At 45.5% G+C, this 27,331-nt stretch overlaps 1 protein-coding gene across 1 annotated transcript in view; it reads right to left on the bottom strand.

The window, feature by feature from the left end:
• Positions 1-27,331, bottom strand: part of PROM2 (prominin 2) — a 379,221-nt gene that overhangs the window by 305,749 nt on the left and 46,141 nt on the right. The window contains exon 2 of the mRNA XM_086943323.1: positions 11,161-11,210. Coding sequence (XP_086799449.1) covers positions 11,161-11,210 — 50 coding nt within the window. The remainder of the gene's footprint in view (positions 1-11,160; positions 11,211-27,331) is intronic.

The following is a 27,331-nucleotide window of genomic DNA, read 5'->3' as shown; positions in this document are numbered from 1 at the left end:
TCTGGGGACCAATTCTACAATATAGGTAGCATAAAGCTCTATGGGCATCCCATCTGTTCCGGGCATTTTAGCTTTAGCTAATCCCTTGATCGCACTTTTATTTCCTGTACATCTATGGGGGCCCCTAATGCATCCGCCTCCTGGGCCTCCAGGGTGGGGAGCCGGATGGCAGTCAGGTACTCACTGATTATGTTGTCTCCCTGTCTCGACCGTGAACTATATATAGTAGTGTAAAACTCCAGGAATCTCCTATGTATGTCTTCTTGCCAGTATAAAATGCACCCCTTGGTATCCACAATTGCTAGAATCGGAGAGCCCCTCCGGGGCGGGTTGGCCAACAAAGCCAGCAGTGAACCCGTTCTGTCCCTTTCTGCATGTGTGCATTCCATGTACTGCTTATAATCCTAGCTTTGCAGCCTCTTGTTTGTTTGTCCACCTCCTTTTTAGCATCCAGTAGGGCATGTCCCAGCTCCAGATGTCCTGGCCTTGGTATCTATAATGCGTGCAGTGCCCTGTCTGCGGACTTAAGGTCAGCTTCAAGGAACGCCTTACTCTTAAATCGACATGCATTTGCACTTGAGCACCACTTTACATGCGTCCCATTCTGTCAGTCAGGAGTTAGTCACATTTGTATTAAAGTAGTTCACGATGCACTCTCTAACTTCCTCAAGGAACACGTGGTCCTCTAGAACCTCAGGCTTGAGGCGCCATGTTGGTATTCTTTGGCGCAGTTGTCCCCACCTCAGGTGTAGGAGGGTTGTGTTGGGATCGGACAGAGTGCATGTTAAATATTCCACTGTCTGGATCTGGGTATGTATATCTGGGAAACGCAGGACCGTATCTAACCAAACATGTAAATCATGTACCAGTGAGTAAAAAGAGTAATCCCTGCCCTCTGGGTTCTGGCGTCTCCAGGAGTCAATTAAGCCCCACCTGTCCTGCAAATCTGTGAATGTCTTAGCTACTCTATTTATTGGAGCGTCCCTCAGAGGTGGGTGTGAACTGTCCTTAGAGGGTCAGCTATACCATTAAAGTCACCTCCAATGATTACAGAGTGTGGGAGATAGGCCGCTAAGGTACCCTTAATATTAGTCAAGAGCGTCTACATTAGGGTCATATAAATTCACGATCGCTATATCACGACCATCGAGCCGACCTTTCACTGCCAGATACAGGCCATCTGGGTCTACCATTTCCCCAGTACACTGAAAGAGGACACCCGCCCTAACCCAAATCATTACCTCCCTAGCAAAGACGGAGTAAGATGTGTGATGTAATTGACTCCGCAACCTGCTCCAAAGGGCCTCCCCCACCTTTGCAGACAAGTGGGACTCCTGTAATAGAGCAATATTCACTCCCCGTTTATTTAGGAAGGATGACATTTTATACCGCTTGGACATAGTGTGCATCCCTCTAATGCTCCATGAAATTATCGTGTATGATTTGGAACCAGCCATTAGTGTGTGTCATGTGCATTTGAAGGCAGGCCCTGGGGACCCGCAATCCCTCGCACTTGCGGGCGGGAGCAGGGCGTAGGCCCCTGCTTTTTCTGTGTCTGGTCTACTAAATCTGTAACCCACTTAAACACAAACTTGTAACATCCCCAACTCCGTTTCCCCAGGACAAGCAAGCAAACCCTCCTCATCCAAACATTCAAAAACAGTGCCCAATTGTAGAGCACATAGGGTAGAGTTGGTCCTTGTAGCATCTGATGGAATCTGATGTTGTGGCCTTGCCACCCTCTCACCCATCCAGTGCACAGTTCAGTACGTACGCTTTCCCTACCAGGGTGTATTCCCTCTATTTTAGAGGCTGAAGTTTGTTAATGGGAGCCTTCCCCCCCCCCCCCTTCACCCATCCATTGTAATACTTGCGGCTTTTGAGATAGCCAAATAATCTCATCGCTGTAGCTTGGGTTACCACCAGCAATTCTTGACTGGCTCCTTCCATAGTGCTGGTGCTATGATCAGAGCCTGAGTCTCTTAGATTCTCTCGTACAGGAGAAGAAGCACCACTAGAACTAGGCGCACTCAGAGACGCCACAGCCGTCATGGCCTATTCATGCTCCCGCTGTTTCTTGGCTTTGGAAGGGGCCGCTGTAAATTTGCTGCAATCTCCTCGTGGTTGGGTGCCCTCTTTCTTTTGCTGCTCCAGAGAAGCAGGTCCATTTGGTTGTTGGTCAATCCAGTCCCATGCCTCTTGCAGTGAACTAAAAAAGAGGGTGCCGAAAGGGCCACTACTCTCAGTCGGGCCAGAAAGAGAATTTGCATACTGGACCTCCATCTGCCACAGCTTCTTCTTGACTGCCAAACATGTGATCTTTGTCGTTGGACCTCTCTGGAGAAGTCGGGGAAAAATCTGACGGTGCTGTTGTCCACCACCAGGGGTTCCTTCTTACGGGCCTGTGCGAGTATATGGTCTCTCTCCTTGTAGAATAATAGGCAGGCCACCACTGGGTGTGGCTGTCCTCCAGGAGGAGGGAGTCTCACATGCACTCTGTGGGCTCTCTCCAGCGCAAAGTATGGAGATAGGCCCTCTGTCACCACCTCTTCCTTGAACCATTTCTCCAGGAAGGCCACCATATCCCTTTCCTCGCTTTTCTCTTTTAGGCCAGTAAGACGCACATTGTTGTGGCAGGTCCTATTTTTAGCGTCCTCGGCCCTCATTATCAGTACCCTCACTTGGGCTTCCACCTCTCTCAGTCTGTTTGCAGTCATGTTTACGATCAGTTTCACATCCTTAATATCCGTTTCCATCTAGGACACTCTCTCGTCCAACCTGAGGTACTCTGCTCTTTTTAGAAGGCCAATTTACCCCCTACTAGTATCTATTTTATTCTCAATAGCCAGTGTTATGGCCTGTGGGATGTCTTGAAGCATTGGCACTGTTGGTGCATCTTCTTGCGATGCATTGGGGGAGGCTGGTGCCAAGTTGCCCTCCGTGCTAGTCAAGTTGTGAGCTGGGGCGTCAACCTTCCTCCTTCTGCTCATTTTCCCCATCTTTCTTCCTGGTTTATCGGGCGGGTGCCCAAGAGGTCTCTTTCTTGGCAGTCCGCTCCCCTTCAGTACTCAAGAGATCTCGTTGGTGGGGGTTGTGCTTGTCCACTTGAGGTCTACTCCCCTAGTATTTCACACTGCACCCAATGTCACCCGCCCCATCTCAGTTTCCTCATCACATTCCCAGATTGATCAGGCGAACTGTCCAGGAAGGATGTTCCCTGCTTGTCAGACCCCTTCTCCTTCTATGCAGGTGAATGTTGGGACCCCCAATTATTCAAGGCCTTTCAATAGAGCCATCATGCCAGTCCGTACCTTGGGCCCTATGAGAGATCAGCCATCCCCCAGCCCCTCGATCTCGGAGGTGGCATCGCTCTCTGAAGGTGTGCTCAAACTTTGTAGTGGCTCCTGTGCTGTAATTGACCCCTGTGACACACCTTGCTTTTTAATGGGGGGGGGGGTAACAATCTGCAACTCTGTAGAGGGGGCCATTCCATGATCCACATGATGCTCCTGTGATGGCCCGTTAACCTCCTTGCCGCTGCTAATTTTGTCTGTTCCTTCCGTTATGTGCCATCAGCCCTCTTGTGTCATTCTGCCAGCATGTTATCTATTTGTGGTTTACCTCCCTCGCTGTGCCTGGTTCCACAAATGGCCGTCGGGTAGGAATGGTGTGGTCTTGGCCCCTCCTCCTCAATTTGCAGGGATGCTGGATCGCCTCGGTCTCCATACCTCTTCTGGGGGGGTTGTCTGCCAAGGATGCAGCCAGTGTTCGCTCGCCTCATTCTTCAGCCTGTTGGGCTACGGGAGCTGCTGGGGCCTCTTGTCCGCTTGCCACCACCTCCGCTGCCGCAGTCAGGGGTCCAGGATGTTGCGGCCATCCGCCAAGGCTGCTGGGCATCCTCTTAAGCGCTCTTGCATTTAGGTTTCTTCCTCCGCTGCACATCTCGTGGGTCCACCGGCGGGCCGCGAGTTCTTCTGGGGAGACAAATTGACTCAAGTCCCCACCTAGACCACAGGGCGTTTCCTCATCGTCCTCAGCGCTGATGGCTCACTGCGCCGCTTCCTTCTCTGGGGTCGCCCGCTGGAGCCCCACTGGGGCCTGTCACCAACCACGCTGTCCCATCCGGTAGTATGATTTACATGATTCACCTTTGCGTTTACGCTGTGCCCCACAGCTTTCTTCTTTCGCCAGGCTATTTTTTCTGGAGCCCTTCACTCCAGGTTTAGCGCCATTTTATATTTGGTTTGCGGGGCTCTTGCGTCTGTGATTTTTGGGTTTCTCACTTGCTGCGATACAAATTGACGGGCGTTTCAGGCTTTCAGTGTTCTGGGGGTCCTGGGGGGGAAGATGGGCCCCCCACTGATGTCACCGTCTGCAGGATGGCACTGAACGGGGACCGCTCAGCGGGTGCCACTCGAGGAAGGCTCCTACTCCATTGGCTCCTGGCTACGCTCCCCTAGAGTACTAAGGACTAGATAGATTCATCAAAGTCCCGATTTGCGAGTCCTTAATAGCGATTATTAAGGAATCGCTATTAAGGACTTGCAAATCGGGATTCATGTAGAAATCGCAAAATAAATTGCGATTCCTACAGCCTCCTTATTTGCGATTAGCAAATTGCTAATCGCAAATAAGGATGCGATTTCAAGGGTGCCAAAGGGTGTCCAAAGGACACCCTGTAGCACCCCTGAAATGTGAATTTACATTGATGTTGTGCACACACATGTCCAAAGGACATGTGTGTGTGTAACATGCAACTTAGAAAAATGCATTTAAATGGATTTTTCTAAGTTTTCGCTATTTACCACGAGGTTTGACTTCGTGGTAAATAGCGCTCCTAAATTACGAATTCGCAATTTGTAAATGTTTCATGAATAGCATTTAAGGAATCTCTAATAGAGATTCCTTAAATGCTAATCCTCGCAAATTTGCGAATTCTTTATTAGCGATTTTTGCATTTGGGATGACGAATCCCAAATGCAAAAATTGCACTCGCAAAGGGCCAGATTCTCAGAATCTGGCCCTTTGCGAGCGCAATTAAGCTTGATGAATCTGGCCGTTGGTTGCAAGTGTGAGGTGTTTTTCTAGAATGAAGTGTTTCGGATCATGTTTTGGTTTTAGTGGATATTGAACTTCTGTGGCCAGATCATTTACCTGTGCCTGTAATATTAGGTACTAGTATATTATAAAGCTGAGAGATTGTAAACAATGATGAACAGTCTCTCATTTGTCGTCTTGAGTGAGCAGGTTGTGGACCCATTGTTACAATGTTTGATAGGGTACACTGCATTGGGGAAAAGTTGAAATTGTGTTCTAAGCAAGTTGCGTATTAGGTGAAAACTCATCCAAGCTTGTAGTTCTTTGAGCGTGGAGGCTACTGGGGAGATCTCATTTCATTAGAGATAGTCATGTAGAATTAGGAATCTTCCACGTTCGATTGACATGTGTATTTTTCAGTGATGTGGCTGGGGTTCCACTTACAATTTGAAAAGTGTTGGAAATAGTATGGAAGTTTGTACTTTCCTTTGGTATACCTTGGATGAGCTGTAAAGAGCATTGTACATTTCTATTCTTGGACCTCTATTTTCTAGGTATGGACTGAACCAATGAAAGAGTATATCTTCCATGGCCTGTCTCTTGTCTAGAATAATAAGTTGCGTGTGTGGTGGTTTTCTGTGTCAGCAGCCAATAGGTACAGGAGGATCAGGAGGCACATCCCAAAAACTAAGTACAGCTAGTGAAATTGCTTCAAGATCCTAACACCTGCAGTGCTTAACCTGAAAACGGACAGCACTGGGGCCCTTGGAAGAATGTTCCCTCCCCTGAAGTTATTGATACTGGGGGGACTGGTAACTCTGAGGTGGGGAAACCTGGTTTAACAAGTTGGGCCCTGAGGGCTATTTAGAAATGAGGAATTAGCAGGAGAATTGATATTTTCAGGTCCGATTTCCCTGATAATTCTTCATTGTTCAGTACTTTCACACAGAGATTTTCAGCAGTTGAAATCTTCAGGTTAAAGCAAAGAGATCTGCAGACTGCAGTGTTCCCTAAGAGCTCATAAATCCGATGGGGTTGGTAACTGCTGGTATCGGCTCCATCGGACTTAAAAGACCACTTGTGCTGAGGGTCAAAATGTAGATTAACTGAGGCGTCCAATCCCACTCAAAGTAATTCCAGTTGAAAGCAAATTATTGTGGGCCCGATTCACAGAACTAACTTGGGACAAAATCCTAAACTTACTACTTTTGGTATTCACAGAAGTTAGGATTTTGTCTTAAGTTTGTCTTAAGACAGACTTAAGACAGACTTAAGTTAGGATTTTGTCTTAAGTCTGTCTTAAGTCTGTCTTAAGACAAACTTAAGACAAAATCCTAACTTCTGTGAATACCAAAAGTAGTAAGTTTAGGATTTTGTCTTAAGTTAGTTCTGTGAATCGGGCCCAAAGTGTTTGAACGGTTTTTAATACATCTTTTGCTTCTCTTTGTCTCGGACTTATTCTAAGTAACATTTTAGTTTTGGATCGCCCAGTTCCTGTGCTTTAAAATCAGTTTTACTAGTTTTAGTTTATTCATTTAAATAATGATTCCTGTCTAACAATGTTGTGGGCTGGACATTAACTTATTTACCTCTTAACTTACATCTGATTTGTTTTGAGTTGCCTCTCACACCATCTCACCTTATGTGGGAAATCGTTTTGTGAAATCAATACCATGACCTAAGGGTCGTTGTTCAGTTCAGCTAATGCTTATAACCGGCAACCTTGTATATCCTTACCCTGTGGTCCACTAAAAGAAAGGTCAATAAAGTCCTCACACAAAAATGGCAAAGCTCATAATGTGAGCATATTTGACCAGAGTCACAAAAGAGGAGTGTAGACTTACAACACGAATTGTGTGGCCTAGATATCATTTACAACAAAACTCTCACTTGGGTGGAGATTTGCTATTATTAGTTTCAATGGGACAGTATGCTTGTAAACGATATTTAGGAGTCTACATTTGTGTCAAATTAAATTTAAGCCACACAATTCTTGTAGCATATCATAGGGGCTACCCCCTCACTGAGGTTCAAATTAGGGAATGCAAAATGTTTATTAAACAATGCCTAGAAACCAGCGACATCGATTCACAAAAGGGGGTGGTGATGAACAGAGTGTCTGAATTGAGCAGACCACTCTTACCCAGTCCAAAGATCAGGGCTTGATCCATCACCGTTATTTATCTCACTGCCCCATCCCAGCTCAGAACCTGGCTATATGCAAATCAGTCTGTCCCTGGCCCAGTGCATCATGGGAACAGGGCAGACTAAACTACCAAGCCAATTCTTTACCAGAAAGGAGACAAGCTACCGGGGACCGGTTTCTGGCATTTCAGCCGTCTTCGGCCCGGCTTGCTTGAATCCTGATGGAGCAGTGAGAAAGGGACTCATGTCTGAGTATACCCTGCCACACCTATAGTGGCCAAAATCGATTCACAAAAGGGGGTGGTGATGAACAGAGTGTCTGAATTGAGCAGACCACTCTTACCCAGTCCAAAGATCAGGGCTTGATCCGTCACCGTTATTTATCTCACTGCCCCATCCCAGCTCAGAACCTGGCTATATGCAAATCAGTCTGTCCCTGGCCCAGTGCATCATGGGAACAGGGCAGACTAAACTACCAAGCCAATTCTTTACCAGAAAGGAGACAAGCTACCGGGGACCGGTTTCTGGCATTTCAGCCGTCTTCGGCACGGCTTGCTTGAATCCTGATGGAGCAGTGAGAAAGGGACTCATGTCTGAGTATACCCTGCCACACCTATAGTGGCCAAAATCGATTCACAAAAGGGGGTGGTGATGAACAGAGTGTCTGAATTGAGCAGACCACTCTTACCCAGTCCAAAGATCAGGGCTTGATCCATCACCGTTATTTATCTCACTGCCCCATCCCAGCTCAGAACCTGGCTATATGCAAATCAGTCTGTCCCTGGCCCAGTGCATCATGGGAACAGGGCAGACTAAACTACCAAGCCAATTCTTTACCAGAAAGGAGACAAGCTACCGGGGACCGGTTTCTGGTGTTTCAGCCGTCTTCGGCCCGGCTTGCTTGAATCCTGATGGAGCAGTGAGAAAGGGACTCATGTCTGAGTATACCCTGCCACACCTATAGTGGCCAAAATCGATTCACAAAAGGGGGTGGTGATGAACAGAGTGTCTGAATTGAGCAGACCACTCTTACCCAGTCCAAAGATCAGGGCTTGATCCATCACCGTTATTTATCTCACTGCCCCATCCCAGCTCAGAACCTGGCTATATGCAAATCAGTCTGTCCCTGGCCCAGTGCATCATGGGAACAGGGCAGACTAAACTACCAAGCCAATTCTTTACCAGAAAGGAGACAAGCTACCGGGGACCGGTTTCTGGCATTTCAGCCGTCTTCGGCCCGGCTTGCTTGAATCCTGATGGAGCAGTGAGAAAGGGACTCATGTCTGAGTATACCCTGCCACACCTACAGTGGCCAAAATCGATTCACAAAAGGGGGTGGTGATGAACAGAGTGTCTGAATTGAGCAGACCACTCTTACCCAGTCCAAAGATCAGGGCTTGATCCATCACCGTTATTTATCTCACTGCCCCATCCCAGCTCAGAACCTGGCTATATGCAAATCAGTCTGGTGATGGATCAAGCCCTGATCTTTGGACTGGGTAAGAGTGGTCAGCTTAATTCAGACACTCTGTTCATCACCACCCCCTTTTCTGAATCATTTTTGTCCACCATAAGCGTGGAAGGGTATACTCAGATGTGAGTCCCTAGCTCATTGCACCATCAGGATTCAAGCAAGCCGGGCCGAAGACGGCTGAAATGCCAGAAACCGGCCCCCGGTAGCTTGTTTCCTTCCCAGTATAAGAATTGGCTTGGTAGTTTGGTCTGCCCTGTTCCCATGATGCACTGGGCCAGGGTCAGACTAATTTGCATATAGCCAAGTTCTGAGCTGGGATGGTGCAGTCAGCTAAAAAATGGTGATGGATCAAGCCCTGATCTTTGGACTGGGTAAGAGTGGTCTGCTTAATTCAGACACTCTGTTCATCACCACCCCCTTTTCTGAATCATTTTTGTCCACCATAAGCGTGGAAGGGTATACTCAGATGTGAGTCCCTAGCTCATTGCACCATCAGGATTCAAGCAAGCCGGGCCGAAGACGGCTGAAATGCCAGAAACCGGTCCCCGGTAGCTTGTTTCCTTCCCAGTATAAGAATTGGCTTGGTAGTTTGGTCTGCCCTGTTCCCATGATGCACTGGGCCAGGGTCAGACTAATTTGCATATAGCCAAGTTCTGAGCTGGGATGGTGCAGTGAGCTAAAAAATGGAGATGGATCAAGCCCTGATCTTTGGACTGGGTAAGAGTGGTCTGCTTAATTCAGACACTCTGTTCATCACCACCCCCTTTTCTGAATCATTTTTGTCCACCATAAGCGTGGAAGGGTATACTCAGATGTGAGTCCCTAGCTCATTGCACCATCAGGATTCAAGCAAGCCGGGCCGAAGACGGCTGAAATGCCAGAAACCGGTCCCCGGTAGCTTGTTTCCTTCCCAGTATAAGATTTGGCTTGGTAGTTTGGTCTGCCCTGTTCCCATGATGCACTGGGCCAGGGTCAGACTAATTTGCATATAGCCAAGTTCTGAGCTGGGATGGTGCAGTGAGCTAAAAAATGGTGATGGATCAAGCCCTGATCTTTGGACTGGGTAAGAGTGGTCTGCTTAATTCAGACACTCTGTTCATCACCACCCCCTTTTCTGAATCATAGAAACCAGCGACAGTCACTAATTTACAGGCTTTTTCTTCATACCCTTTGTGAAGTTCCATTTGCAACTATGTGGGTGCATTCCCATATGCACAATTGTGTATGTACTGTACAACTGTGCACGGAGACATTCCATTGTATTTGTGCAATGACACCTTTTTCAGCTTTTTTTCTTCTCCCTAGGGCTAATATTATCCCACTTGCAAAACACGAACTATAATTACCCAGTGGCGAGCACCATTGGGTAATATAAATGACTTTGTGAATTTATCTTGTTATGGACTGAAAAGACACCAATTGCAAGTACTACATACAAGGCAGCCACAAACGGTAGACCAAGTGTAATTAACAATTACAATATTAACAGGAAACCGTAGAGATATGAACAGAGGACACAAATTAGCAGCAGGCAACACGCACAGGGTATAGAGAGCATCAGAGATGATGTACAGGACATAATCGAACTGTAGGCAAAGAGTACCCAACAGAAACCCAATCTGTACAGGCCCGTTGTGAGCAGCCAGCACTGTACAGGACTTACAGGAATAGCAGACACTATGCAGGACAAGCAAGGATAGCAGGCACTGGACAAACACAGAGTGGCCAATGTACTAGGAGTCTGCACAGTGGCGGCTCCTCCGCTAAGGCTGAGGAGCGTCACCCCATTGCTTTCAGCAGTGGAAATAAAGGAAAAATAAAATGGTGATAACTCGTTGTTATTATCATTTTATTAGTTCCTGCTGTGGCAGCTTAGCAGTACGGGCGGGGTTGCTCTTCTCTCAGTGAAGGGGGAGGAATGGTGGGCACTCTGTAAAGTGCACATGAATGTTTGGCCGGCTGTCTCAGGCCGGCCAAACAGTCATGCACACTTTGCATGTTCTCCACCCAGCCCTGCATTACAGACTGGGTGGAGAACATGCCCAGGCTGCCATTCTATGCTCAGACGCAGCATTGTGATTGGCTTAGGGGAGCCTGGGTGCTACCTGTTCTGGCCCGAGCAGAGGGAAGGCGATGAGAGACAACGAGGAGAGATGCGGCGAGGAGGCAAGTTTTCTTTTTCCTTTCTTTATCCCCTTGCCCTGGAACCGTGCCAGCCGCCACTGAGTGTGCAGCCATGGCCCATACCCTTAACAGTGCTCAGCATTGGTGGGGTGAATACTGGAGCTCGAAAATCACAGTAGAGCATGAGGTATTAGTCAGCAGTACACCGTGAATCTACATTTTTTTGATGCTCTGTCATAAAGGGTTTCCATAGCAATGATCCCAGTGTGTACAGCAATTAAAAGCCAGCCCAAGATGAATCAGTCATACAAAAGAATGTATCAATTGAAGATGTGCACCAGATCACGCGATCCTTCATTCCTTTCTTCAGAGCTGCTTACCTGAGAAGTACGGATGGATGATGAATTGTTCAGGAGATCCCGAAGTAAATCTGTAAGAGAACCCAAAATATATCTGTTAGAAAGGTTGTGCTGGACAGAAAGTCTCCAGGTAGTGACATGTCTTTCACAGAAACACAAATTAAACTCTGTTCCTGGGTGAATAACAGAGCACACATGCACTGCCCATTGGTGGTCTCCAGTTTAAATGCAAAGAAAGACTGAATTCCAAGGTAAAGGATCGGATACTTTCATATTTAAGATGAGCCAAAGCCTACCTTGGTTGCACATTGGTGAGTGTCTGAAGAGTAGTGAGATAACTGGGTCATGCGAAAAGTAGGATCACTGCCTGGACGACCCTATGCACTATAATGAGGGTAGTTGACTTGCATACGCTTGGTGGCATGTAGTAAGAGGAAGGCATTGCCATCCATGCCCTTCTCTTGAGCCTCATTAAGAGGCAGGGTGTGCAACTGAAATCATATTAAGAAGTGCTGGGACTCCCCAAGAATGGCTGATCCCATCGCTATGGTGACTGAGCACTGTGGGGCCCTACATCAGATTCCTAGGTAAACATAGGAAAGGGAAATGTCAGTGCAGGAATCTGACACTGCATCTTAAATGGGAACACGGCCAAAAGATCAACAGATGAGGAATCTGAGGTCTCCAACATTTGATACAAGTCAACCACTAGTCAAATTTAAATGACGTCAGTTCAATGATCCACAGTTATGGTGATTGACGAACAAGGTAACCCCCCATTTTGGAGTGGATTGAGTTGGAGTCAGTTTTGTTGCACCCAGGAGGTGATGATTTGTAGATATCAAGTTAGTGCAACCAGGTTGAATGCTTATATGTATCCAACTGCAATTCAATGTGGCTAGCAAAGATAAAGAAATTAAAAGTAAAACTGCAAGTGCACCACAGAATAGATGAATGTAAAGATTACCATGGATGAGGAAAAAATATACTTTCAAGGGTCCACCAGAGAGTAGAGTCCTAGACTGATTCAGAAAAAAAGATGAAATTCTGACACGCCAATACCAGCCTGCTGACAATGTATTCACTTCTAGTCAACTGTGCCAATAATGCTGAACCTGCCAGAAACAACCTCAACTTATAGGAGGGTTTAGAACTGGCTAGGTGTGAAGATAGTTAAAGAAACTAATGCATCGAGAGTGGAATCTATGGGATGAATTATGCATATTAAAAAACTTTCAACTTTGTGGACCTAAATTCAATTTGTGTTAGACGTTTATCAGAATTGAGAATGTGTGTATGTTTTTGTCCACCCTATCTATTTTACAATATTGAATTGATTGACTTTATAGTGTGATGGCTAGGTAGATAAGATATGAAATGTTATTTACTACACCATAATGTATTCATATTTTATTGTAAAGCATTAAGGTTATATAGAAAATAATGAGTGCCGCCTTTTGGCTAGGTTTGTGCTATAGAGATACCATATAGATACTTTCATATACATACACACATGACAAAATAGATGAATGGGCAGAACATATGCTCTGCAGACCTCACCCTGTGAAAATGCCTGAGTGCCTAAATCACAAAGATTTTGCTGTGAAAAGGTGTCATTTATTCTGGCTCCTACTGCCTTACTACCGGACTATAGGAAAAAGAGTACTGCAAGAGTAAATCACACCAAAATCTTTGAGAATTGGTTCTTAGGTGTCTTTGCTTCCAACACCATTCAGCCATAAACGTCCTATAACGAGGGATTTAACCCAGATCTGTAACTGGGGGTGAATGTTTTGCCATTGTGCAACATTCTGTCCATCATCTTGTGTGTTTTGCTATTCACAATATGTGGGAAGGGTATGCCCAGACGTGGGTCCCTTGCTCACTAGGCCACTGGAGTCAAGCTATCCTGGCTGAAGACGGCTGATAGCCAGAGACCAGTCCTAGGATGCTTGATTCCGGTCCAGGAAAGACATGGCTGTGCAGTTCGGGCTGGACTGTTCCCATGAGGCACATGGTCAAGACTGATTTGCATATGGCCATGTCTGAACTGGGGTGGCTTGGTGAGCAAAATAACGATGGATTAAACCCAGATCTGTGACTGGGAGTGAATGTTTTGCCATTGTGCAACATTCCCTCTATCATCTTGTGTGTTTTGCTATTCACCCTATGTGGGAAGGGTATGCCCAGATGTGGGTCCCTTGCTCATTAGGCCACTGGAGTCAAGCTATCTTGGCTGAAGACGGCTGATAGCCAGAAACCGGTCCTAGGATGCTTGATTCCGGTCCAGGAAAGACATGGCTTGGCAGTTCGGGCTGGACTGTTCCCATGAGGCACAGGGTCAAGACTGATTTGCATATGGCCATTTCTGTACTGGGGTGGCTTGGTGAGCAAAATAACGATGGACTAAACCCAGATCTGTGACTGGGGGTGAATGTTTTGCCATTGTGCAACATTCTGTCCATCATCTTGTGTGTTTTGCTATTCACCCTATGTGGGAAGGGTATGCCCAGACGTGGGTCCCTTGCTCACTGGGCCACTGGAGTCAAGCTATCCTGGCTGAAGACGGCTGATAGCCAGAAACCGGTCCTAGGATGCTTGATTCCGGTCCAGGAAAGACATGGCTTGGCAGTTCGGGCTGGACTGTTCCCATGAGGCACAGGGGCAAGACTGATTTGCATGTGGCCTTGTCTGAACAGGGGTGGCTTGGTGAGCAAAATAACGATGGATTAAACCCAGATCTGTGACTGGGGGTGAATGTTTTGCCATTGTGCAACATTCTGTCCATCATCTTGTGTGTTTTGCTATTCACCCTATGTGGGAAGGGTATGCCCAGACGTGGGTCCCTTGCTCACACACCACTGGAGTCAAGCTATCCTGGCTGAAGACTGCTGATAGCCAGAAACCGGTCCTAGGATTCTTGATTCCGGTCCAGGAAAGACATGGCTTGGCAGTTCGGGCTGGACTGTTCCCATGACGCACAGGGTCAAGACTGATTTGCATGTGGCCATGTCTGAACAGGGGTGGCTTGGTGAGCAAAATAACGATGGATTAAACCCAGATCTGTGACTGGGGGTGAATGTTTTGCCATTGTGCAACATTCCGTCCATCATCTTGTGTGTTCTGCTCTGAGAGCAGAGCAGCCCCACCCGCCCGCCCGCCCGCAAAGCAGCACAGAAACATAAAATGATAATAACTCAAAATTATTATCAATTGAGGTTTCCTTTATTTGCACTGCTTAAAAGCATTGGGGTGATGTTCCTCCGCCATAGCGGAGGAGCCGCCACTGCTAAGTATGCCCGTCATTTCATTTCACTCAACTTAGATAGCTTACTGCCACTGGTACTTTAATTTGTAAAAATTGATAATTGATCATAAAACATAGCATGATCACAAATCTCGTCAAAATATCATGCTTAGTATCAGAAATATTTGCTTTTGGCTTTCTCAGCTGCATAATAAGCTAAGCAAGATACAGAAATGGCTGCTGCTGCTTCTGAAAACAATGCATCCAATCCACTGCAGTGGAAGCATTCCCAAGGAAGCACATTAATAAGATAAGATAGCATTTATAGAGCGCCCTATACCCGTAGGTGTCAAGGCGCTGAGCAGACACAGAAGGGAGGAGGAAACACGGCCACCAGTTAAGAAGAAAATAACCAAATTTTCAGAAGTTTTCTGAAAATAAAGATGGATCTAGCATTGACACACCTACTAGCCAATAGCAGGATTTCAACGAGAGAGAAATACCCCTAGAGACTGATCAAAAACCTATCTGATTCAAAGCCATTAATGAAAGCAACCAAGGCGTGAACAGGGCTGACCCAAAGCTCTTGTGTACAGCCTCGACCAGTGCAGGTAAGAGCGGTGCGTCGGGGTGGCAGTTGACAGACGACGACAAGGGAAAATAAAATGTAAAATAAGAAAAACACTTACCTCGGCAATGCGGCAGGCGCAAGGTAAGTAGTTTTCTTTTTTAAAATGTTATTTTCCCTCGTCTGTCATGCTCCCTAAATGCCTCACCAATCTTACCTGCACCGGCCGCGGCTGCTTGTGTATTGTTCAAAATAAAAGGTCTCGATGCACCAGACCTAAAACCAAAACTGCATGAACTACTCATGTCTCTCATATTCCTGATGGCTGGCTTGGATATTTTTAGTCTCTCACTGTACATGATACTAACTATGTGAGCCTCTACCACTGATCTGGAATATCTGTTTGAGGCTTGCTGCACTTTAATACTGAAGGCCAAAATGTCCTGCTACCTTGCTGTTGCAGAGGCAGGTTGCTTCCCTCTGACTTCACAATTAAAGCCTGCCTACTGTTAATTCACTCTGAATTCTGGATGCTGTGATTCTGTGAGTTCAAGAATAATGTGTATACTTGTTTGGAATGAAACCCAACAATTTCATCTTTTTTCCTGTTTTTCTTGACAAACTACTTTGGGCGATAAAGCTAATTTATAGGCAGCATTTGCTATTTATGAACAGTTACTATCAATGTACTTGAGAAATAGGAATCTGACTCAATCGCAGGCGACAGATTTCGCGTCACGAAAAAATATTGAAATTCGTGACCCATGATTCATGAGTTTCTGCAGAGAAATTGAGCAATAGAGAATTATTCTGTAGTAATTATTGCAATTCTGAGTAAAGGTGACTGGCTAATAAATCAGACCGAACTTCCACCTAACTTTTAGAAATGCCAGATTATTGAGTGGTAATCATAATCATTCTTTGATTTAACCTTCAACATAAGAGTCATTACTAATGAGGGTAACTCCACCTCCGAGACAGAAACCATTGAAACAATGCTGTGAATGCCAGACCTATCACCCAGGCTGGTTAATTAAGGGACTGTCATTCCCAGCATCCACCTGAACTTTCTAAGCCATTCTCAGAGGTCAAATAGTCCAGGGAAGGTAAGCGGACCTTACCCACCATGTATAGGAAGAGAAAGACCAAGAGTCTTTCTCTTATCGGTAAGTAATCTGCTATTACCGCTATTTCCCTCAGCCTTGCCACAGTCGCTATCACCAGGTCCCTCCTATCCTCGTCCCATTCGTTACATATTGAGATGTACCTATCTCGCAGACAGAAAAAAGAACGAAATGAATGCTGGATGCCTACCCCACCCTCTCACACTGGGAGTACTTAGTTGTACTTACCCAGTGTCCTTCTGTTCTATTTTCAGTCTACTCACAGAATGGGACAGATCAGGGGCTGTTCCTGCATGGCTGGAGTTGCTGGTGTGGTTCGAGGCTTCTAAGCAGCCGGGCGACTGGGACGGTGCGGGTGTGCTTGTCTCCCTCTCTGCTGGGATTAAAGAGAGAGATGCGGTGCGGTCGTTGAAGAGCCTTATATCTAGGTTGCCAGTGCTTTCGGTTGAGGGCCACATTGGGGGACAGCTCTATGCAGGGTCGTTGGTCTCTGCAGAATGGGATGCCTTCTTCCAATTTAAGGGAGCTGATGGCTGTCTACCGGGGGGGTCATGGGTTTCCACCTTCATCAGGTGGGGCAGAATGTGGTGGTCCGGTTGAACATCATGGTGACGGTGGCTTATCTGAACAGTTAGGGTGGTTTTTGGTCCCAGTCTCTGAAATGCGGTGGCTGTTCCCTTGTTTTGCTGGGCAGAGGGGCATCTGTTGCTTCTAGTGGTAGTTCAAATCTGGGGTGTGGACAATGGGGTGGCGGATTCTCGAAGTTGGTTCTTTCCTCTCTCCCAGGAGATGTCTCTGACCCGGGAGTTTTCCAGCAGGTGTGCAGGAGGTTTGGTGTTCCTTTTCTGGACCTATTTGTTTCCCAGCTAAATGCCTAGCTGCCCCGGTTTTGTGCCCTAGTTCAGCAGGTGGGGGTATGGGGGTGGATGCCTTGACAATTCCTTGGCCGTCCCGCCTGTTGTATGCCTTTCCGCCAATTGCTCTTATTCCCCGGTGCTTGGCATGTCTGGTACGGGAGTTCAGGGAGGTTGTGGAGGTGGTGCCCTTTTGGGCTGGGCGATCTTGATTCCCCAATTTATGGCTCCTAGCTATTCAGGGTCCCTGGGAGATCACTGCTTCTCCTCTCCACTGAGGTGAGCACCCTTGTTGCCTCTCCTGCAGCTGCAGGGCAGGGTGTCAGTGGAAAGGGCATCGCAGACATTTAACTTTGGCCATTCAGCAGTCTCATACACATTCTACCCTTAAATCCTGTGGGAGGCACTTGGGGAATTTCCAACGTTCGTGTGGGTCTCTACAGTTGTCTACCCTGACGGATGTGTTGTCGTTGTGTCCTTGTGTTTCTGTTGATACGAATGCTGGTGTGTTGCTTGGGTATTCAAAATATGTGATGAATGGGACAAGGACAGGAAGGACCTGATGGTAGTTCCCTATTACTAACCGGTAATTGTCATTAATGCTGGTCCTGTTGTCCTTGTCACATTCATTACTCCCCTCTTTCCCTCCATATTGGATGTCCACCCTTCATATTGGGGCTGGGTAGTTCAGACGGAATGCTGGGTAAATACAACTAAGTACTACTGGTGGGAGGAGAGATAACTATATTTCAAAATGTAGTGAATAGGTCGAGGACAACGGGACCAGGAGTAATGAAGATTACTGGTAAGTAATAGGGCATTACCTGATGTCTAGACATCCTTAGATATGGACAAATAAATGAATGTAGTTCACTTCACATCTACTGCTGTTAATACACAGACATACTCGCATGTAGATCCCAACTATTGGGCTACCCCCGGCTTGCATAATTTCATGATTTTATTATGCCTTTGCTTCCTGCGTTGCTTTCTTTCACATGAGAGTTAATTTGAGCAGACATGGCTCATCGGAATTGTGAAGCTGGACGTTTACCATGTGCAATGTGTTAGAAACTGAAGTTCTGTTACTCACAGAAACTCGAAAGAGAGCAATCATGATGGAAAGGGATCCAAGATTATTTATAAATGTAATCACATGATGATGAACATCCCAAGACTCTTGTGAAACACAAGCTCAACCCATGGTTCTCACTGGTCATCTTACGTGTGAATAAAAAGGCACGTCTGCACATCTTCGCTCACTCCTGGTTACATTCAATATGTGTCATGCTTACTCATTCACCAAAGAAGGAAAGAAGCAAACAAACAGCAGAGCAATCTCCTGGGACCTGCACAATCCAGAAGCTTGCTTTATACTGAAACTCAGGATCAGAGCAAAGGCCTACTTCACCCACTAAAATGGCTTCCTACACACTAGTGCCCCAAACTCCCCCGTTCCTTCCTGCTGGCTGATGTCACCACCACCAAAAAGCCATACTTCCCTGAGCTCATTTTTAAATCTAAATCCTCCAAAGTATCAGAGGGGTGTGGTTGTAAACCTTGAACACAAGGGGAAATGCAAACAGAAGGAAGAGAGACCAAGTGAAGAGTCGCAGTGAGGAAAATGTTTTCAGCAGTCTCGCTGCCAACATCAGACGCTGGACCCACCACCTGAGGGTTCCAGAAACACTTTGCCACTGTCCACTGAACTTTAAGTGTAGACAACGATAGTTCCAATAAAAAGCATTTTTAGTGAAATAAAGCTCACATGAATATCACATGAACGAGGGGAAACCTTTTTAAAACCATATACCATTTTTGCAAACTAGACTCATATCTTTCAAAATTTGAGCTCTGATAGGTTTCTAAATTGCGTAATAGTAGGACATTGTGAATTGATAAATCTCTTTGCTGAAGCCCCACTTTTTCATCTTTCAAACTAACAAGCAGAGTGTATTTGGAGTTAAAACTACTGAGGATTGCAGAGACACAAAACCAGTGAAAGTGTCCTCCTGAGACAAGTTTATTAGAATATCAGAAACCATAATCTGATTGACTAAAAACAGAACCATTTGAAAATGTCATTGCCTCCACTCAGTTCAGTTCATGAAGCTTTTATTCGGTACAAATGAATAACCATGAAAGCACAAGGTAAAACAGTAAATACATCATGATTAAAAAAGATTAAAATACAGAAGTTTAAAAAATCCATAAATATGGTACATTAGAAAATCATATTTTTCCTGGAATAAATGCACTTATATAAAAACGTTGCAGTATAAAAGGAAATATCTGCTGATTGTAAATTTAAAATCAAGCCCATGGCTTCCTTAACTGTACGTACACCATATTTGTTAAGCATAGGTTTCAAAAACATAGTACGCTGTTCCCTGTACAGTTCACAGAAGAAAAGAAAGTGCTGAGTGCTTTGGGTAGATGTAGAGTCACACATACATGGTCCTGTCGGATGTTTCTTAATCTGGGGATGAGCCACTAAATAATGTGCCATCCCGAACCGCAACCTTGTGAGTACAAACTTGTGTGACTGTCTGGTTACCATCAGGAGATACAACCGAAACACTTCTCCTGTAACAAATGAGTTATAAAACAGTACAGTAGATAATGATCCAGAGGCTAATTTACGCTTTCTATCTGCAAATCCAAGAAAGGTATTTTTCATTTCAGTCTTAGTAATATTGGATACTGCAGATGGGTCATTAACAATATTAACACCATAGATTTCCGAAAAACAGACAACAACATATTTAATCCATGGGATCGCTAAAAATGTGTCCATTAAAAGGCAATCCTCAATGACTGATCTGTTAAAGGCCTTCTCTTCCTTGAGCCAGATGGAGCGCCAGACCATCAAAGGCCTAAGGGATAACAAATCACCTAAAAAGTGGATATTAAGCTCTTGATGGGTTAATTCATTAGAGGTTTAGACAGGTAGGCACAGAAGCTTTTAAAAAAAATAATTTTCTTCAATTTGTAAGCTGTCATGCCGGCTTTAACCCCATATGCCTGCGCCATATAATGCAATAGACACACACCTAGCCTGATAAATTTTAAGCATGTCTGAGGTGCGCCTCTCCCCCACTTTTGAGGCAAATCTATAAACACCATAGGCATTCTCGGCCATTTTATTCCGGATATTGGTGAATTCGCTGGACCATTTCCTGTCATTTGCAAAGGTAATTCCCAGATAACCAAATTTGTCCACATGTTGGACTTTTTCCTCATCAATAAAAAAGGCATTTGGACACTTCCTTTTTTCCCACAGGTCATTATTACAGTTTTCCCTTTGTTAATCACCAGTTTCCTTGCTTTAATAAAGGCTGAAAAACTATCCATTAGGCGCTGTAATCCTATTGGCGTTCTTGATAGTAAAACAGCGACATCAGCATATAATAACACTGGGATCGGGTCGCCATGGATCTGGGGGGCATCAGCCACAACCTTCTTTAAAACATTATCAATCCCGTTAATAAATAAAATGAAAAGAATTGGGCCAAGACACAGCCCTGTCTAATTCCCTGCTTGACGTCAAAGTTCGGGGTACATTCCCCCCCTTTACCAAAACGAACGCAAGTCTGCAGTTTATCATATAATCTAGCCAAAAAGAATACTATACCCTCTGGGGCACCTAGATTGAGCAGGGTGGTCCACAGGGTGGGATGGTCCACTAGATCGAAAGCACTGCTCAGATCTGCAAAGCAGAGATATAGGGAGCCCTGTTTAGCCTCGGTGTACTTCCCGATCAGCAGATCCAAATTGATGCACTGATCGAGAGTACCCCTACCCCTTCTAAAGCCATATTGGCTATTAGCCAGAATACCATCCTGCTCAGTACATTGCCTCCACTCAAATGCTGGCTAGTAGCTTACAATGGAAAAAGAAAATGGGATAGGCTCATACAGGGACTGGGGACACTGCTGTGTTAAGGCATCAGCTCCCAATGCTGCCAGATTCCTGACTCTTGTACAGAAGCAAGGAGGGAAATCTTCAAACCACTTGAAGTTTGAGTGAAAAGCCATGGCTGCAGCAAGATCTCCTTTGAGCTAGGAGACACTCTGCTCAGAATTTCGTCTGAATATTGTCCAGGTAATGAATATGGACAGCTGACAGAGACAACAAAGACTCCTTGTGTAACAATCCAAAAGAAATAGTAGGTGGCTCAAATTTTAAGAAGGAATGTTCCCCTTTCTGTTCATATAGGCAGCAGTCACCAAATTTTGTGTTTGCACCAATACTACTTTCCCTTGAAGATGCCCCCGGAAATGATGCAGTGCCTGAAGACTGAGTTCAACTACCTCTTGTTCATTACCTTAACCTCTTAAGTGCTGCGCCTATACCAGCGGCCGACGGCACCACTACCTCGGGAGTGCTGCCGTCGGCCGTTGGACGTTCTAGCTGCACCTGCGCAATGGAACGTTCAGCACTGGAGCTGGACGTTCCAAAGCAGCTAAGGTGTTAAAGCATTTGATAAAGGACCACTGGTTGCAAGACCATGTTCCTGGCTAACTGCTCTGGATACATTCACCACTGCAGCTAGTTGGAAACCAGAAGCAACTGTTCAAACTCCTGAGAAGATGGTCTCAAACGCACATACATCGGACAAGAAAAGAGTGAACATAGAGCTTTTTCTAAGGGACGGTAAATATGCAGGCTGCATATGCCCTTGTCTCCTGAGGCTAAACCTGCCTGAGACGACTATTGCATCTTTAGACATTAAAGGTGCGTGAATTTGGCATCTGTAAAGGTCAGACCGTGTGCACAAATCAGAAGACATCTCTTGCTATGGAAGAGCCACCAATGCTCATTCAACCATGTGCACCTTGCCTTCAAGTCCTTTTGACTACTGAGGGAATAGGCGCATGCATCATCCTGTCACACATGTTGCCAGACCCTGTAAACAACGACGTGCCACCATGCAAATCAAACTAAATCTGCAAGCCTCAGAGTCAACCGTCATGGTATGTGGAGTCCCCTAAGGATCAGCACTTTCCCCATTCTTTTTTAACTTATACGCTGGCCCACTAGCACTCCTCATCAATATGAAATGCCTTAAATGCCAGCCACCCGCGGATGACACACAACTACTAGGTGTAATAAGCAACAACTATCACACTGAAGTGCTCCCTGAATGCCTTCTCCCCATCAAATACTGGATGAACCTAAATTGCCTCTGCCTAAACATTGACACAACAGAAATCTTAATACTAGTTAATGGCAAATCACATCTTAGAAATACCTCTAGACCTCCCTCACTTGACCAACCCCCAAAATTGATCAAATTGTTAAAACACAAATATAACCAAGGCACAAATCGACATAATAACATCATAAAACAAATATCATTAAAGGCATATAAAACAAGTATCAGATTATAAGAACACATTTTTTATTATTCTAACTATTTGTTATAACTTACTCTTTTGAAAAACGTCTTTAAAAATTTGTCGGAGCATGCAAGCTTCGTTATAAGACTTCTGTTCAGTAACACATTTTATAGCGTCTTTTCAATTAAAACTTCTATTTAAGAACAGTCTAAGGCATTTACATTGAAAACTACTGATCCAAGAAGTTGTCCTACGAAGACTAGACTACTATACCTAAATATCCCAAACAAAGACATTGTAAAATATAATACCGAACTATCTTTGGACAGAAGAAAAAAGATCATGTCTCCCTGAAGTCACATCTATTTGGCTAGCAATTGAACACCAAATATTGCTCAGGGGTTCTCTTTTTAATTTGTAAAGCCAGAAACACAAAAACATCGGGATATCTTTTAAAACTCTTCCAGTTTCAGAAAGCATTTACTGTGCTTATGCTCCATCCCCATGTGCAAAATGATTATCCCAAAATAGTGACTAACACGATTCAGAGGCAAAACTCTTAAAGTGACACGAGGAAAATTCTGGAACAACCTTCTTATAGAAACCAGGTCATTGTGCAACTTCACTACCTCCAGAAACTCCCTAAAACAACTGCCAAGCTCGAGGTGATGATTACCCATGAGTGCTACTTCAGAAAATCTAATAAATCTAACTGGATCTACTGCATGCTTCTCGCACCCATGAGATCTCTACTGCATTACCCTACCTACATTCCCTCCAACTTTTTACAAAATTAATATTGTCCATCTAGCAATGAAGAATATCATACAGTCACCTCTTTACTGCTTCTGCAAGTACAGATGCTACTTTCTTTCTCCATCCACTCTCCTAATTTACATTTTCAGTCCATGTTCTCCCCTCCACTAAATAGATGGCTACTTCGAAACTTGCATTGCTTACTGTTGTCAACGTTCAGCTTGCTACCAAAAGGGCCAGTTTTGTATTATTTACTGTTGTCAATGTTAACTTGGGATCATAATAATGATTGTTAGAATTCAGGGTCTCTAGTTGGAACAGGTAGGTACTTGTGACAAATAGGGACCATGGCCTCTAGTCAGGGTAAGGGTTATACACTTTTTAGATAACCCCTGCTCACCTCCTTGGTAGCTTGGCACGAGCAGACAGACTTATCAAAGGCAGTGTGTAAAGTATTTGTACCAACACTCACAGTAACACAGTGAAAACACCACAAATGGACTCCACGCCAGTTTAGAACAATAGAAGTATTTAATCGAAACTAAACAAGACCAAAACGATAAAAATCCAACATACACAGTTCAAAGATATGATTTCAAAAGAGTTCTTAAGGTTGTGTTAAAATAATCCATAGTTGCGTCACGTTTTAGCCAAAAGTACATTTAGATGTGACAAAAGTTCCAGCGTTAAAAAACAAGCAATGCGTCACTCTTGAGACCCTGGGGAGGCGATGCGACAACCCCGCTGGACTCAGCGGGTGTGTTGCGGTGACTCCGGTCTGTATGGGGAGGGATGTGATACCTTGTATGGATTCCGGTGCGCAGGTTTCGTAGGAAGTATCTCGCAAAGATAAGATGCGACGATCTTCGGGACGGCGACAATCTCATTTGCGGCGGCGCTGCGCAGCGCAGTGTTGATCTTCTCCTCGCGCAGCCCCTCGATGCGATGGCCAGCGACGACTCTCGCAGCGACGTGATGCGGTCTGCAAGTAGGTGGTGCGACATTCTCACCAAGTGACGACAGGTTCTGTGATGATACTTGCAGCAATAGTACTTTTCCCGCACCGGAGTGATGCGTTCCGCAAGCGAAGGATGCGTCGGTTCTTGCAGCGGCAATAGGCGCTGCGACGATCTCGATCTTCGCGGTGGTGGGAATTTCCTCGCACTGACGGGGATGCGCTCTGCAAGCGAGCGATGCGTGAAACTTGGTAGAAATACTCAGTTTCTTCTTGTCCAGCTTCCCAAACAACAGGTACAACTTCCAGAGGCACCACAACTGGCCCAAGCACTCTAGGAAGGTCAGAACTCTCTCAATAGAGTTCAGGGGGGGACGCTGGGGGTGAAGTCCTTTTGTTCCTGGGACTTCTTAACAGGGAGCCAGCTGAACTCAGGCCCTTGGAGATCTCTTTAAGCAAGGGGACACAGCACAAAGCAAAGTCCTTCCCCTCGCCTTGGCAGCAAAGCAACTGCAGGTCAGCCCACAAGTACATAGCAGGACAGTCCTTCCTCTTCAGTCTTCCAGCTTTCTCCTTGGCAGAGGTTCCTTCTTGTTTCCTGGATGATCTAATTTCCTGTAGTCTGGGGTGCTATACTTATATCCCTAAAAGTCTTTGTTCCCTTTGGGCAAGAGGGCTCTGAGCCCGGTTTGAACCAGTTCTGGGTGTTCTTTGAGCACTTTGTTTTCCTGGCTTCTCCTTTCCTTTCTGAGAGAGGGGCAGGGTCGTCAGCCGCCCAGCAGGAAGTGAAGCCAGCATTGTGGAAGGCGGGCACAGCCCAATTCAGGCCCAGGTGCTACCCCCTCCCACCACTCTAGGTGCAGATGGAACTATTCAGCCCAGGGATGGCCCACCCAGCCTCTGGGAGCCACCCAGCCCCTGCCACTCACAAACCAGACAGTCAATTCACAAATAGGCCAAGGCACACAGAAAGTTCAGACAAGAGAACAGTCACTTTCTAAAAGTGCTGTTCTCAAACACAGGATTTAAAAACCACCTTTCCTAAAAGATGTGTTATTAAATTCTGAGTTCAAGGATACCAGACTTTTATGTCCTATCTTGCTCCTATGGGAAGATATGCAGGTAACCCCGGTACACAGCACTCCCCATTATAGCCTATGGGCAAGATAGCCTTACAATAGTGAAAAACGAAAATGGCTGTAACTCACTACTAGAGCATGTCGCCTGCACTAGTACATGCTCTACCTTTCACATACACTGCACCCTGCCCAGGGGGGTACCTTAGGCCTTCCAAAGGTCTGTCCAATGTATACAGAAAGGGAAGGGTTAGGCCTGGTCAGTGGGGACACTGGCCAGGTTGACATGGCAGTTCACACACTGCACCCAGGCACTGCGGTGGCACGCCTGAGACACCATTTTAGGGCTACTCATGTGGGTGGCACAATCAGTGCTGCAGGCCCACTAGTCATATTTGAATCACTAGCCCTGGCACACTCAGTGCACTTTACTAGGGACTTCCTGGTGATACAAATATGCCAATCATGGATAACAAATTACAATATCAATTTACTCAGGGAGCACTTGCAATTTGACACTGATCAGCAGTGGCAAAGTGCCCAAAGCATCTAAACCAGCAAAAACGAAATCCAGCACAGCGTCAAAAATACAAGAGGTAGAGGCAAAAAGACCGGGGAAACCACGTCAAAGATGCCAGGTCTAACAATGATAAAACATCTTCTACAGCGCAATGGTTACACCTGATGGTATCCCACCACGTAAGGACCAGACGTACCACGGTGGAAGCGGAATGCTAAGAGGATCAGTGTCTCGCCAAGAGCCTCACCCAGGATAGACCAAACAGCCAAATGTTGAGCCTTGTACGGAAAATTGTTTCAGATGGTTCCATTTTAATTGGACTGGTAAGGAATTCAATGCTTAGCTGCTTGATAGCGAAAAGAGTGTCCCCCAACCGGGCCTAAAAACACACAGTAGTGACACTAGGTTGGCCCCCATAGATCTCATGAAGGCGGTCTGCCTGTCAAATATATGTGCTGCACCTAGAACCTTATCACAAAATTGTGTTTTGTGATAACTGTACCTTTGATTCAAGCCCCTGTTCTCCTAAAGGAATCATCCCTATTTACATAGCACCTAGAACCTTGACACCCAGCATTTGCTGCACATTAGAAACAGTAGCAAGCGTTTTTGAGGACTAAGAGTTTCTGTTTTAAAGCCAAAAACTGGATCTTGAGATGGAAATGGTGCTTCTACAAAACAACTGCATCTATTTATATTGCAGGGTTTGTATGGTCAAACCTTGTTGAGATGTGACAGAGTGCTGGACAGCAAACACAAGCCCAGAGGTACAATTCATAGTTGCTCACCAGGAGGATGTTAAAAAAGTCAGTTACTCTTAGTAGGGGGAGGATGAGGTATTGCTCCCTATTCTCAGTTCATACATCTTCATGAAACGAGTATTGGCTCGTGAAAAAACATAATATGCACACCTGCACTAATCCCAACAGAGGCATGTGTGCAAACTGATGATTAGGCCAACAAATGGTACACACCTGGCTGCACATGTGGAAACAGAAGTGCACTAATGCTTTTTTTGCACACGTGCGCATTGTTCAATTATGATACAGCCCAGGAATGTTCAAACATTCAGGTCATGTACGAGTTTCTTTGGTGTAGCAGGGAGACACATAGACCAAAAGTGGTGCACTACTTGAATCATGTATTTAATCCAGTCACACAAGTATGTACACGCTCTATCATCTGGAAAGAGAAGCCACCTGTCCTCACCTATGCCGAGATTCCATAGGGCTTGTACGTTATACAAACAAACGAATCCTCTGGAAACCCAGCTCTTCTCCATAGTGTTAGGGCTCGGGGATCCTGCCAGGCCACTCACGGCTTCTCTGTCGGCCACTGCCTGTTTGCTCTGTTTTGAAGCTTCACAAGGGCCTCTGGCTGCATCGCCCTCAGTGACGAACAAAAAGCAGGCTATTTGATGTCCCCTACTACTAGTGAAGGATGTGGCGCATGATTCATACATGTCAACGTACTTGATTTGGGCAGGAGACTTAATTTTTTAGGCCAAAAATAGCTTTATTTTAGCTGCCTTTTTTTTTTTTTACAAATTCTCTCTCTTTCCAAATGCTGGCATGCATGCTAATTTGTTCAGGTGATTGCAGTTGCTGGGCACCAGCACCTATTTTTGGGCGCTGACGCTTTTTTGCTGTTATCTAGCTTTGATCCAGACCAAAAGAGAACAAATGGAGGTAAAGGACAAAATAAGGAGGAAGGGAATGACAGAAAAACAGTGACAAGCAAGGAGCCAGCG

This window comes from Lissotriton vulgaris, chromosome 11 (assembly GCF_964263255.1).
Source record: "Lissotriton vulgaris chromosome 11, aLisVul1.2, whole genome shotgun sequence".
NCBI classification, from domain to species: Eukaryota; Metazoa; Chordata; class Amphibia; order Caudata; family Salamandridae; genus Lissotriton; species Lissotriton vulgaris.
This window is presented reverse-complemented; position numbering and strand designations above follow the sequence as displayed.